Source organism: Chrysemys picta, chromosome 13, assembly GCF_011386835.1.
Source record: "Chrysemys picta bellii isolate R12L10 chromosome 13, ASM1138683v2, whole genome shotgun sequence".
Taxonomy (NCBI): domain Eukaryota; kingdom Metazoa; phylum Chordata; order Testudines; family Emydidae; genus Chrysemys; species Chrysemys picta.
The window spans coordinates 8,001,725-8,015,492 of NC_088803.1; the positions used below are offsets into that span (position 1 = coordinate 8,001,725).

At 48.7% G+C, this 13,768-nt stretch overlaps 2 protein-coding genes and 1 long non-coding RNA gene across 3 annotated transcripts in view; 2 read left to right on the forward strand and 1 right to left on the reverse strand.

Annotated features, from left to right (window-relative positions):
- Nucleotides 1-1,127: 1,127 nt before the first annotated feature.
- LOC135975231 (uncharacterized) lies at nt 1,128-4,114 on the forward strand. Its single transcript, XM_065565390.1, has 2 exons — nt 1,128-2,110; nt 2,338-4,114. Exons 1-2 carry the CDS (start codon nt 1,444-1,446, stop codon nt 3,066-3,068), a joined length of 1,398 nt encoding a protein of 465 aa, XP_065421462.1. The 5' UTR covers nt 1,128-1,443; the 3' UTR covers nt 3,069-4,114.
- A 343-nt stretch (nt 4,115-4,457) lies between these two features.
- The window catches only part of LOC135975479 (uncharacterized), a 500,168-nt gene continuing 490,857 nt past the window's right edge, over nt 4,458-13,768 (reverse strand). The window contains exon 4 of the mRNA XM_065566528.1: nt 4,458-5,471. Coding sequence (XP_065422600.1) covers nt 4,861-5,471 — 611 coding nt within the window. The 3' untranslated portion in view covers nt 4,458-4,860. The remainder of the gene's footprint in view (nt 5,472-13,768) is intronic.
- On the forward strand, nt 7,012-10,792 carry LOC135975518 (uncharacterized). The gene is made up of 3 exons (XR_010592455.1): nt 7,012-7,577; nt 8,738-8,906; nt 10,636-10,792. It is a non-coding gene; the product is annotated as an uncharacterized LOC135975518 (long non-coding RNA).

Genomic DNA, 13,768 nt, shown 5'->3' on the forward strand with positions numbered 1-13,768 from the left:
GTTCACAGTCAACGGAAACAGCCCCAGCACCTGCATCGCTTCCAGAGGGACCAAGCCCCAGTCCACAGTCCAAGGAAGAACTGATGTCTCCAGCATCAAGGGAACAGTTCCAGGCCGAGCAGGAAGCAGATGACAGCCTTCAGAAAGCTTGGGCGGCGGCACGGAGCACCCCACCAGCTCTCAGCTCTTCTAACCGATCCCGGTTTGTGGTAGAACAAGGGCTTTTATAAGAATCGGGTAAAGCTCTTGAGCTTAGCCCATGATCATCCCAGTGGCCATTCTGGGGTGAACAGAACCAAAGACCGGTTGGGGAAGTCCTTCCACTGGGAGGGAATGGGCAAGGACATTGCTAATTATGTCCGGTCTTGTGAGGTGTGGCAATGAGTGGGAAAGCCCCAAGACCAGGTCAAAGCCCCTCTCCAGCCACTACCCATAATTGAGGTCCCATTTCAGCGAGTAGCTGTAGATATTCTGGGTCCTTTCCCAAAGAAGACACCCAGAGGAAAGCAGTACATACTGACTTTCATAGATTTTGCTACCCGATGGCTGGAAGCCGAACCCTTAAGCAACACCAGGGCTAAAAGTGTGTGCCAGGCATTAGCAGACATTTTTGCCAGGGTAGGTTGGCCCTCCGACATCCTTACAGATTCGGGAACTAATTTTCTGGCAGGGACCATGAAAAACCTTTGGGAAGCTCATGGAGTGAATCACTTGGTTGCCACCCTTTACCACCATCAAACCAATGGCCTGGTGGAGAGGTTTAATGGAACTTTGGGGGCCATGATACGTAAATTCGTAAATGAACACTCCAATGATTGGGACCTACTGTTGCAGCAGTTGCTTTTTGCCTACAGGGCTGTACCACATCCCAGTTTAGTGTTTTCACCATTTGAACTTGTGTATGGCCGCGAGGTTAAGGGGCCATTACAGTTGGTGAAGCAGCAATGGGAGGGGTTTACGCCTTCTCCGGGAACTAACATTCTAGACTTTGTAAGCAACCTACAAAGCACCCTCCGACACTGTTTAGCTCTTGCTAAAGAAAACCTCAAGGATGCTCAGGAAGAGCAAAAGGCCTGGTATGATAAACATTCCAGAGAACGGTCCTTCAAAGTAGGAGACCAAGGGTATGTCTACACTACGGGATTAATCCGAATTTATATAATTCGGATTTGAAAAACAGGTTGTATAAAGTCGAAATGTATGCGGCCACACTAAGCACATTAATTCGGTGGTGTGCGTCCAAGTACCGGGGCTAGCGTCGATTTCTGCAGCGTTGCACTGTGGGTAGGTATCCCATAGCTATCCCATAGTTCCCGCAGTCTCCCGCGCCCATTGGAATTGTGGGTTAAGATCCCAGTGCCTGATGGAACAAAAAACATCGTCGCAGGTGGTTCTGGGTACAGCCTCACCTCCTTCCTCCCTCCTCCCTCCCTCCCTCCCTGCATGAAAGCAACGGACGGCAGACAACCATTTTCGCGCCTTTTTTCCTGGGTGGGTGAACACTGCAGACTCCATACCACGGCAAGCATGGAGCCTGCTGAGCTCAAGACAGCAGTCATGAACATTGTAAACACCTCGCGCGTTCTCGTGGAGTTTATGCTCAGCCAGGACCAGAAAAACGAGGCGAGGAGGCAGCGGCGGCGGCAGCGCAGTGACAAGCATGATGAGGACATTGACATGGACATGGACACGGACACGGATACAGAATTCTGTGAAACCACGGGCCCCGGTGCTTTGGAGATCATGTTGTTAATGGGGCAGATTCTATCCATGGAAAGCCGATTCTGGGCAAGGGAAACAAGCACAGACTGGTGGGACCGCATAGTGTTGCAGGTGTGGGACGATTCCCAGTGGCTGCAGAACTTTCGCATGTGTAAGGGCACTTTCATGGAACTTTGTGACTTGCTGTCCCCTGCCCTGAAATGCCAGAATACCAAGATGAGAGCAGCCCTCACAGTTGAGAAGCGCGTGGTGATAGCCCTGTGGAAGCTTGCAACGAAAGACAGCTACCGGTCAGTCGGGAATCAATTTGGAGTGGGCAAATCTACTGTGGGGGCTGCTGTGATGCAAGTAGCCAAAGCAATCACTCAGGTGCTGCTACGAAAGTTAAGTATCAGGGGGTAGCCGTGTTATTCTGTATCTACAAAAACAACAAGGAGTCTGGTGGCACCTTAAAGACTAACGGATTTATTTGGGCATAAGCTTTCGTGAGTTAAAACCTCACTTCTTCGGATGCAACCGAAGAAGTGAGGTTTTAACTCACGAAAGCTTATGCCCAAATAAATCTGTTAGTCTTTAAGGTGCCACCAGACTCCTTGTTGTTTTTACGAAAGTTAGTGACTCTGGGAAATGTGCAGGCTATAGTGGATGGTTTTGCTGCAATGGGATTCCCTAACTGTGGTGGGGCGATAGACGGAACCCATATCCCTATCTTGGCACCGGAACACCAAGCCACCGAGTACATAAACCGCAAGGGGTACTTTTCAATGGTGCTGCAAGCACTTGTGGATCACAAGGGACGTTTCACCAACATCAACGCGGGCTGGGCGGGAAGGGTTCATGACGCTCGCGTCTTCAGGAACACTACTCTGTTTAAAGGGCTGCAGCAAGGGACTTACTTTCCGGACCAGAAAATAACCGTTGGGGATGTTGAAATGCCAATAGTTATTCTTGGGGACCCAGCCTACACCTTAATGCCATGGCTCATGAAGCCGTACACAGGCAGCCTGGACAGGAGTCAGGAGCTGTTTAACTACAGGCTGAGCAAGTGCAGAATGGTGGTAGAATGTGCATTTGGCCGTTTAAAAGGTCGCTGGCGATCATTATTGACTCGCTCTGACCTCAGCCAAAGAAATCTCCCCATTGTTATTTCTGCTTGCTGTGTGCTCCACAATCTCTGTGAAAGTAAGGGGGAGACCTTTATGGCGGGGTGGGAGGCTGAGGCAAATCGCCTGGCTGCTGATTACGTGCAGCCAGACACCAGGGCGATTAGAAGAGCACACCAGGAAGCGCTGTGCATCAGAGAAGCTTTAAAAACCAGTTTCATGACTGGCCAGGCTACAGTGTGAAATATCTGTTTGTTTCTCCTTCATGAAAACCCGCCCCCTTTATTGACTGATTTTCTGTAAGGAACCCACCCTCCCCCTTCCCCCAGCTTTCTTTCAAACCAAATAAAGTCACTATCATTTAAAAATCATTTATTCTTTATTAATAGATTAGAAAAAGAGGGAGGGAACCCGGGTGGTATTTGGGAGGAGGATTGCTGGGAAGGAAAAAGCCACAAAGAAAAGGTTAAAAAAATGACAGCCTTTTGCTTGGGCTGTCTACTGGGGTGGAATGGGAAGGTGTACGGAGCCTCCCCCCCCCGCGTTCTTACACGTCTGGGTGAGGAGGATATGGAACATGGGGAGGGGGGAGGGTGGAACAGGGGCTGAAGCGGCAGTCTGTTTTCCAGCAGCCGTTCCTGAAGCTCCACCAGACGCCGGAGCATGTCTGTTTGCTCACGCAGCAGCCCCAGCGTTGCATCCTGCCTCCTCTGGTCTTCCTGACGCCACCTCTCATCTCGAGCGTCTCTCCTCTCCTCACGTTGGTCCCTCCTGTCCTCACGTTGGTCCCTCCTGTCCTCACGTTGGTCCCTCCTGTCCTCACGTTCACTGGCTTCTTTCCTATACTTTGAAACTGTTTCCTTCCACTCATTCAGATGAGCTCTGTCACTGTGGCTGGATTCCATAATTTCATAAAACATCTCGTCTCGCGTTCTCTTCTTACGACGCCTTATCTGTGATAACCTTCGGGATGGAGGAGGGAGGCTTGAGGAATTTGCAGCTGCTGTAGGGAGGGGAAAAAAGAGAGAATTGTTTAAAAAGCTACATTTTGCAGAACAATGCTTATACTCTTTCACGGTGACCAACACTATTCACATTACATAGCACATGTGATTTCTGTGCAAGGTCGCATTTTGCCTCTTAATGCTGAGTGCCTGTGGCTTTGCTGCTAGAGATCACAGGTCTGGGCAACAGAATTCGGCTTGCATGTGGCCATGCTAAGCCATTGTTTTACAGCTTCTGCGCCCTCCTTTCCCACATACCAAGCATAGCCTGTAGAGTGCTGCGGTTTTTCTGTTAACATTCAGCAGCAGCAGCAGAAAACAAACTAGCCCCCCCCCCTTCTCGCCATGAATTCTCTGGGATGATCGCTGTACCCCTCCCCCCCACCGCGTGGCTGGTATCAGGGAAGATCCCTGCAGGCACCAAACTAACCACCCCCCCCCGCCGCCGCCCCCCTCCCGCCATGAATTCTCTGGGATGATCACGGTACCCCTCCCCCCACCGCGTGGCTGGTAACTCAGGGCCAATTTCCCATCTGTGCTTGGCTAACTGCAGGGAAGGATTTATTTTCCGCCACAGGCAAACAGCCCAGTAGGAGCCCAGTAGGAACGGCCACCTCTGTCCCCTTAATTAAGTTCCCGTATTTCAACCAGGTTACCAGGAGTGATATCACTCTCCTGAGGATTACACAACAAGATAAAGAACGGATGTTGCTTGAATGCCAGCAAACACCGGGACCATACGCTGCCAGGCTTTGTCAGGCAATGATACCAGATTACTTGCTGCAAGCATGGCGTGGTCAAGTGTCCTACCATGGAGGAGGGAATAAGGATGCACTGCCCAGAAACCTTCTGGCAAGGCTTTCGGAGTACCTCCAGGAGAGCTTCATGGAGATGTCCCTGGAGGATTTCCGCTCCATCCCCAGACACGTTAACAGACTTTTCCAGTAGCTGAACTGACCGCGAATGCATCCCAAGTCCTCAGGGCAAAGTAATCATTAAAAACCGTTTGCTTTTAAAACAAGTTTTATATTTTAAAAGGTAAACTCACCTGAGGTCCCTTCCATGGGGTCAGAGTCTTGGGTACTGGCTTGGGAGGCTTGGGAGGGTACTTCAGTCAGGGTGAGAAAAAGATCCTGGCTGTTGGGGAGAATGGAGTGCTGTGTGCTCTCTGCAAGGTCATCCTCATCCTCCTCCTCCTCCTCTCCCCCATTGGCAGAATCCTCAGGCGTCGCTGATGAGACTATCCCCGACCCAGAATCCACGATCACAGGTGGGGTAGTGTTGGCAGCCCCCCCTAGAATTGCATGCAGCTCGGCGTAGAAGCGGCATGTCCGCGGCTCTGACCCGGAGCGACCGTTTGCCTCCTTTGTTTTTTGATAGGCTTGTCTGAGCTCCTTGACTTTCACGCGGCACTGCTCAGAGTCCCTATTGTGGCCTCTCTCCATCATGCCCTTGGAGATTTTTTCAAAAGTTTTTGCATTTCGTCTTTTAGAACGAAGTTCTGCAAGCACTGAATCCTCTCCCCATACAGCGATCAGATCCAGTACCTCCCTCACGGTCCATGCTGGTGCTCTTTTTCGATTATCAGCCTGCATGGTTGCCTGTGCTGATGAGCTATCTGTGGTCACCTGTGCTCTCCACTCTGGGCAAACAGGAAATGAAATTCAAATGTTCGCGGGGCTTTTCCTGTCTACCTGGCCAGTACATCCGAGTTTAGATTGCTGTCCAGAGTGGTCACAATGATGCACTGTGGGATAGCTCCCGGAGGCCAATACCATCGAATTGCGGCCACACTATCCCTAATTCGAAATGTTAAAATCGATTTTGGCGCTACTCCGCTCATCGGGGTGGAGTACAGACATCGATTTAAAGGGCCCTTTACATTGAAATAAATAGCGTCGTTGTGTGGACGGTTGCAGGGTAAATTCGAATTAAAGCTGATAAATCCGAATTAAAGTCGTAGTGTAGACCAGGCCTTAGGAGCATTGATAATTCCCAGTAGGTGCCTGTCTCCCTCTTTGTAATCCTGGCCCATAGATAACGCAGAAGTTGGGCTGGAATCAGGGAACCCTGGGGGAGATCACGGGCTCTGTGCTATGTAGGGGTCAGACTAGAGGACCAGAATGGCCCTTTTTAGCTTTATCACCTAGGCATCTATGCACTTGCCTCTGGGCCTCTGCTGCTGAGCTGTGCAGAGCTCCAGGGAGTGAGTCCCACTAGCCCTTAGGAAATAGACCTGGATAAATCACCTTCCCGCAGCATCAGTCCTTTAATGGCAATGCAGCTCAAAGCCAGCTCCACACAGGTCATCTGCAGAGAACAACAGGTGTGAATCCAGTTGTGTCAGTTCAGTCTCAGATTGAGGGGTGAAGGATTCTCAGATACTTGTGCCTTCAGCTTCTAGATTCTACTATGCAGATGGATATTGAACAGAGAATCCTGGTGCTGGATGACTGCATGCGTCATCTTTAGGGGGGAAATCCACAAAGACCAGTACAGTAAGTTTGTTATCTCAATTAAATATATTGGGAGATCAACATACAGGGGGAAATTAAGATGATAAATATGAAGTACAATATGAACCAATTAAGACGTTTCTCAGTTTAATCAATACCTACGGCTGATTGGTATTTTCCACCCTGCAGGAAAATTTTGACTTTTCATTGAAAACCCAAAATCTTTTTTTTTTTTTCCATTTTTTTGCAAATGAAAACTTTCTGCTGAAAACTGGACTTTTTTAAATCACAAAACCAAAACTCTTCGGTTTTTGAGTTTTTGTTTCTTTACAAACCAAACCAAAATGTTTGAGAGAAGCAGACAGATTTCTTTCTTATATTCATAAGAGTTTCCTTATGAATATAATCAGCTGATGACATTATTGCCTCCATGAGAAAATACTGTGCAAACCATTTATGCAGAATTGGGTATTTACACTTGTAAAAGTCCTGACAAACATGACTCAAGATAAAAGGATTAACTATAGGTTTACACCAATCTAAGTAAGAGTGGAATCTATCGATCATATCCTGCTATCCATCACCATGCTATCTTGCCCATAAAATCAGTAGCCATAGCATAGTCCGTACTGGGGTCTCTGGCTTTTCTTAGTTTGGGGGATAAAAACTCAGATTGAGGTATCAATGTATTTGTTATTTGTGCTTTTGTTTGTTTGTTTGCAGATTTTTATATTATTTTTGTTTAGCTGGTTGGTTGGTGATTTGGTTTGTTTCTTTGTTCCAGGAGGTCCTAGAGGTGCAAAGGGGAGATGGTGAGCATTTGGTTAGGCAGGATTTTCAATGTTTGCACTCTCTTGGGGGGCCCATATGGCATCTCTTTGATGGGGTTTTCTGAGCAAGCTGAAGGTTTGCTCCCTGCAATGATAAAAGGGGTAAAAGAGGTTTCTGCAGTGGCTTAGGACACACTGAAATGACTGTGTGTGTATTGTTGGGGTATTATTGGATTATTGATGGAAAGTTAGGGACATAAGAACCTCAGCTGGGCCTCTTTTTTATTATTTTAACCTAAATGAATATGTAAAAACGGTGTCATTCTTGCTAGGGTGGAAAGGCTGATTTCGAGAGAAACATTTTCCAGAGTTTCCTAAGGAAAACCTGACTCAGATAACGAGGCCAAATTGGGATTCCATGGAAATCACTGTGGTTTAGAACTTCACTTCAAGGACATCAAGATTTCGCCAATAGCCTCTACACACAAGGATCCAGATTTGGCTGACAGCACCCTGGAGAAAGTGAGTGTGACAGGGAAGTAAGGGTCAGATTTCCCAACTCAGCTAGACCAGCCCCAATGCAGAGATGACCCATTGGAATCACCAGTTTAATACTGAGGGGGTTCTGGCCCAGAGTCTCTGGGCTGCACTCAGTAGTGACATGAACACCAGTGTAATTTTCTTGTTTGGAGTCATTTTGTTCTAACCTTTGTGACGGGGCAAGGCCAGATGGCTACAGTAAAGTAATGAGGAACAGGTATGTTAGCCCCAGGCTAAACAAATCCCTGGTACCATGGTAACCAAATGGCAGTTGCTCCAGATTAATCAAGACACCTGGGGCCAATTAAGATCCTTCTAGAAAGCAGTGGAAATAGCTAGATTGATTGGGACACCTGAAGCCAATCAAGGGCTGGTTGGAACTAGTTAAAAGCCTCCCAGTTAGTCAGTGAGGCGCGTGCCAGGAGTTATAGGAGGAAGCTGTGCTGTTGGAGGAACTGAGCAGTACAAATCCATATCAGGTGCAAGGAAGGAGGCACTGAGGTAACGGTTAAGTAGATATTGAAGAAGTGGGGGCTGCTGTGGGGAAGTGGCCCAGGGAATTGTACACGTCCTATTTCCAAAAAGTCAGCTACCATAGCTGCTAATTTTAGGGTCCCTGGGCTGGAGCCCGGAGTAGAGGGCGGGCCTGGGCTCCCCCCTCTCCTCCCCAATTAATCACTGAGACTGGGAGACAACAGAGACGTGCGAGGGAGGGCTGCTTCTCCTCGCCTCCGTTGCTGGCTTCTGATGAAAATGGCTCAGTAGGCTGTGACCCTTGTCTCTAGAGAGAGAAGAGCTAATTTATTCATAATGACAGATTTCTATTTGATTGTGAATTATGTCAGCTAGCTAGAGAATGAGTCATCTATGGAGATGATTGTGCAAATTATTATGCTTCTTTTCCTGTTAACGATTGTCTATGTCCAGATCATAATTTTCTTATGAGTACTCCTTATTAAACATTATTTATCAAAGATTTTTTTATGACTACATCTTAGTCCATCACTCATTTACAAACAGTTCATCTTTAAGTGTGTGGGGTTTGAACTTGGAGCCGTTTTGACTGGATACATTTTGAACATGCTCTGGTTTGCTTCTCTGAACAAACGTCAGTTTCACTCTCGGTATCCTTGAAAATCCAGGGGCCGATCGTCAGCTGGTTTAACGTGACACAGCTCGACTAGAGCTCCGAGAATTGACACAGCTGAGGATCTGCTCCAGACACTCCTGATTCTGAATACAAGACTCATTTCCTTTGACTAGTCTGGACAGAGGCCCTGATTCCACAGCTGCTTCAGCACATTCTTAAATGTAATCATATGAGCGGCACCATTGAATTTAAACGCATGATTAAGTCCCTGTTGGATATGGGTGAGGAATATGGACAGGGTTGTCGTGGAAAAAGTCACCCACGCATTGATTTTAGTTCACAGACTCAAGCCTGAGGCCAATTTATTGCAAAACAAAGCAACGCGTTGGGGTAGCAGTCCGAAAACTACCACACCTAGCACAGCACGCAGGCTGCTTTATTCGCTCAAACCGCAAGCATAGTACAAAGAATGGGTCATTTATGCGTCATTTATGTGAAAATAAGAGTAGGGGTCTGTCCCTTTTTTCTGGTAGCTCCCTCATTATTTACGAGAATTGGGGGCCTATTGGGTGGGGGGGGTTCCGACATGGGTGATACTTGGCACCAGTTGGAGTGTTGTTTTCGTCAGGGTACATATTGTTTTTTTCCGGGGTTTTCTGGTTAAGGGCATGGGATGCCCAAAGATGATATATGATTGGCTGATTGGCAGATAGCTGGAACTATAGGGGAAGTTGGCATTTCCTAGAAGCAATTTCTTCATATAAGCCGTTATTATTTTTCATAAACAAGCACTTATCATGTTTTTACAGATAGGCAGTTATCATGTTTCACAACAAGCGGCTATCATGTTTTTCATAAACAAGCAGTTATTATGTTGCTAAGCCTTTCGCATTGCTCCCTCACACCCCTTTCCCTCCTCTGGTCATAGCCTTGACAGGGGCTTGTACAGCTGTGTTGTTCAGGCCCTGGCCTGTACTGTTCTATGTAAAGGCCGTCAGTATAGTCAGCTTCTGTCAGAGGGCCTGAACTTGGGCCTTCGGTGTTACTTTGGCTGCCATAAAGAAGGCCACCTAGTTCTTTGTCCCCACAGGGTTTAAGGCTAACACCAAATTGGTGTCAGACCCTCACACTGTCTCCATTTCTTTCCTTTCCCAGTCAAATAAAGCCCTACAATTGGTGCATGGGAATTACTCTCCACTTCTGGGGTCTGGATTAGTAACATAAAATAAAAGAACAGGAGTACTTGTGACACCTTAGAGACTAACAAATTTATTTGAGCATAAGCTTTCGTGGGCTACAGCCCACTTCATCGGATGCATAGAATGGAACATACAGTGAGGAGATATATATACACATACAGAGAACATGAAAAGGTGGGAGTTGCCCTACCAACTCTAAGAGGCTAATTAATTAAGAGGAAAAAACTTTTGGAGTGATAATCAAGATAGCCCATTACAGACAGCTTGACAAGAAGGTGTGAGGATACTTAACATGGGGAAATAGATTCAATGCGTGTAATGCCTCAGCCATTCCCAGTCTCTATTTGCATATCACTTCAAGTTCAGCAGTTTCTCATTGGAGTCTGGTTTTGAAGCTTTTCTGTTGCAAAATTGCCACCTTTAAGTCTGTTACTGAGTGGCCAGAGAGGCTGAAGTGTTCTCCTTCTGGTTTTTGAATGTTATGATTCCTGATGTCAGATTTGTGTCCATTTATTCTTTTGCGTAGAGACTGGCAATGCCCCTCTGCCATGTACATTGTCCAAAGCAGACAGTCTCTTATTTTGCAATAAGATTCTGTAGAGGCAACATGATGGATCAATTCTTCTGTGAAATGCCCGAGCTGCTCAAGCTCTCCTGCTCTGACATGTACCTTGGTGAAGTTGAGTTACTCATCTTGAGTGTTTGCTTAGGCTTAAGCTGTTTTGTTTTTATAATTGTGTTGTATGTTCAGATCTTCACCACAGTGCTGAGAATCCCCTCTGAGCAGGGCCAGCATAAAGCCTTCTCCACCTGCATCCCTCATCTCATTGTGGTCTCCTTGTTTGTTTCCACTGCCATCTTTGTCTACCTGAAGCCCACCTACAGCTCAGCATCGGTTCTAGATCTCATGGTGGCTGTTCTCTACTCCGTGCTGCCATCAGTGATGAATCCCATCATCTACAGCCTGAGGAACAAGGAGATCAAAGCTGCCCTGAGGAAACTGACTCGGTGGAGGTTATTCACCAAGAATAAAATGTCCATATTTCTCTTATGAACATAGTTTTATCTGTGTTTCTTTACACATACAATCAATTGATGACATTTTCCAATAAGAATATGGTGTGTGATTTTTTTTTATGCAAAATGTTGTATTTAAAGTGGTAAATCCATGGTAACTCCACAAAATCCATGGAGTTATTCTAGGTTTATATCACTATAAGAAAGACGGATATCTCTATGTTTCCTGGTTTTATACTGCCACCCATTGCCATGCTATCCGAGTGCCTTCCACATAAAATACCCAGTGGATTTCACGCAGTATCTGGTGGTTCTGCTTTTCTGGGGTCAACATTTTGTTTGTGGTCTGATGGCTTTGGGGTGTTCTGTTCACTGGTGTGGCAGAGTGGGCTATGACAGCATCAGATCATGGTCTCTGTGTTGTACTAGGTGTGGAACTATCAGCACGGTGACCGCCCCAGCCCGGGTTTGCTCCATAGCAGCCTATTGCTCTTTGTTCATCGCAGCTCTTCTACCTGAGAAAGGTGCATGTGACCTCGCTGAAGGACCATCACTCAGAGCCAGCAGGAGTGACGGTTGGTGCCTTTCACCTCCATGCCCTGCTGCATGGAACAAAGGCTTTGCTGTATAGGACGTCTGCCAGTGGGGGCTGGGGGAGCATGACTGGTGGGTCTGAAAATCTCACTTTTAGCACATGATCCTTAGAGAGTGGACCAATTTATGTGGTCAACTGACTCAGGCTCATGGGGCTCGCACTACAGGGCTAGACATTCCCACTTGGGCTCCAAACCCGGCAAAGGGGGGTGGGTCGGCAAGCCTGACTGGGACCGTCTACACTGCTATTTCTAGCACTGTAGTGCAGACCCAGTTCCAGGCTCTGAGACCTACTGCCATTGGCAGTGTAGACGTACCCAGCGAGGTATTACCCCTCTCTCCTGTCTGTCCCCCCCGATCTGTCCCCGCCCCACTCTCCTGTCTGTCCCCGCCCCACTCTCCTGTCTGTCCCCGCCCCACTCACCTGTCTGTCCTGGCCCCAATTTTTACCCCATAATAACAGGGCCACCCAGAGGATTCAGAGGGCCTGGGCACTTTGGCGGTGGGTCCCGGGCAGAAGGATCCCTAGCCGCAGGTCTTCAGGGCACTTCGGCGGCGTGTCCCGGAGTGGAAGGACCCTCCGCCGAATTGCCGCCGAAGACCCGGAGCGGAAGAAGCTTCGGGGGCTTGGGCCCCGCGAGAGTTTTCCGGGGCCCCCGGAGGAAGTGAAGGACCCCGCTCCAGGGGCCCTGAAAAACTCTCGTGGGGGCCTCTGCGAGGCCCGGGGCCTGGGGCAAATTGCCCCACTTGCCCCCCCCTCTGGGCAGCCCTGCATAATAATCATCCATAAATGAATCATCCACACCTCCCTTTGGAATTTTTTGGGGGTCTGCAAAAGAAAAACAGTTGAAAACCACTGATCTCCACCAGTCATGATTTTATAGACCTCTAGCATATCCCCCCTTAGTCGTCTCTATTCCAAGCTGAACTGTCCCAGTGTTTTTAATCTCTCCTCGTACGGAACGTGTCTGTAACTCCTCGGGGGAGGGGGATGGTAGGGTGACCAGATAGCAAGTGTGAAAAATTGGGACACTTATTTTTCGGAGCAGGTGTAGAGTTGCCTGGATAAGACAAAACCTCTAATATCAGGGGTCTGCTCACACTAGGGGATGATAATGTAGTTGCTGTGGTTATCAGCCCCTTTGAAGACACCCCCCTGGAGTGGTTCTCGTCTATTAGCACAAACTGGATTCTCCAGGAAGCTAACAGGCAAAGGAAGGGTTTGTAAATGAACCGCCTGGTTTTCAGTGGTCTTGGGCCTTTTTCCCAATGGACGGAGCCTCTGGCCCACGGCGGGTCGCCGAGCCTTAGGGTGCAGTTGCGAGGACTTGGCCCGCGGAGCCCCCCTAAGCCTAGCAGCTTGTTCTGAGCTGACGTTGTGATGAACAGAGAACCACAAGGAATTCCCGTGGGTGAGGTCTTGAAGCAGTGCTCCTGTTAGAGGAGTGAGGTAGGGGTGTGTGTGTGTGTGTGTCACTGCTGCCCCCTGCAGGAGAGGATGAGCCCTGCTGTGTGTGTATGTGTGTTTGTCCCTGCTGCCCCCCGCTAGAGGGGCTGACCGCCTAGAGGGATATGATGGCGTTCAGTGGCTAGAGGAGAGGGGACGTCCTGTCGTGACTGTGACCTGGGGTGGCTGCAGTATTGGGGTTCAGAGTTCACAGGGACAGTCAAGAGCCTCTGAACAGGGGCAACCGACGACGACAGCTGTTGGTAGTTGGGGCGCCGGAGTGGGCACCTGCCGGGACTGGGTACTGGAAGCTGGGTGAAGGATCCCATCCGGGCACCATCCAGATGGGCACCTCCATGTCCCCCTTGGGGAATGTCTGTCAAACGGGTGCGGGGGAAACCTGGCTGGGAACCCTCAACCCCCCCGACCTCATTCTTCTGAGTGCTGTGCCCATTGGGCAACTAGCCGTGTGTTTTGCTCCCCCGTCTCCTCTTCTCTTCCCCTGCTGACCAGGCACTGCTGAGGGGAAGAGAAGAGAAGAGAAGAGAAGAGAAGAGAAGAGGGGGCATTGCGGTCAGCACTGATTCACAGGGGAGAGCACCCCCTACTGAGACCCCCACCCCGCTCCTTGCAGCACAGCGCCCCCATTGTATCAGTTTCACCCCCTTCACCACCCAGGGAGGTCTCCCAGCCAAACGCTGACCCTGGCTGACCTGCTCCACTACAGCTGTGATCACAAGCAGGCTAGGACAGACACAGGCTAGGGACCAGCTTCGCGGGTTTGCCATTTATGAAATTCAAGGAAAATCCCAGGATGGGGATCCAA

Excerpts from the sequence above, each read along its gene's own strand:
- LOC135975231 (XM_065565390.1), top strand. The coding sequence starts at position 1,444 with ATGAAAGCAACGGACGGCAGACAACCATTTTCGCGCCTTTTTTCCTGG. Across the intron at positions 2,111-2,337 it reads GGTGCTGCTACGAAAGTTAA|TGACTCTGGGAAATGTGCAG; the intron begins GTATCAGGGGGT and ends TACGAAAGTTAG.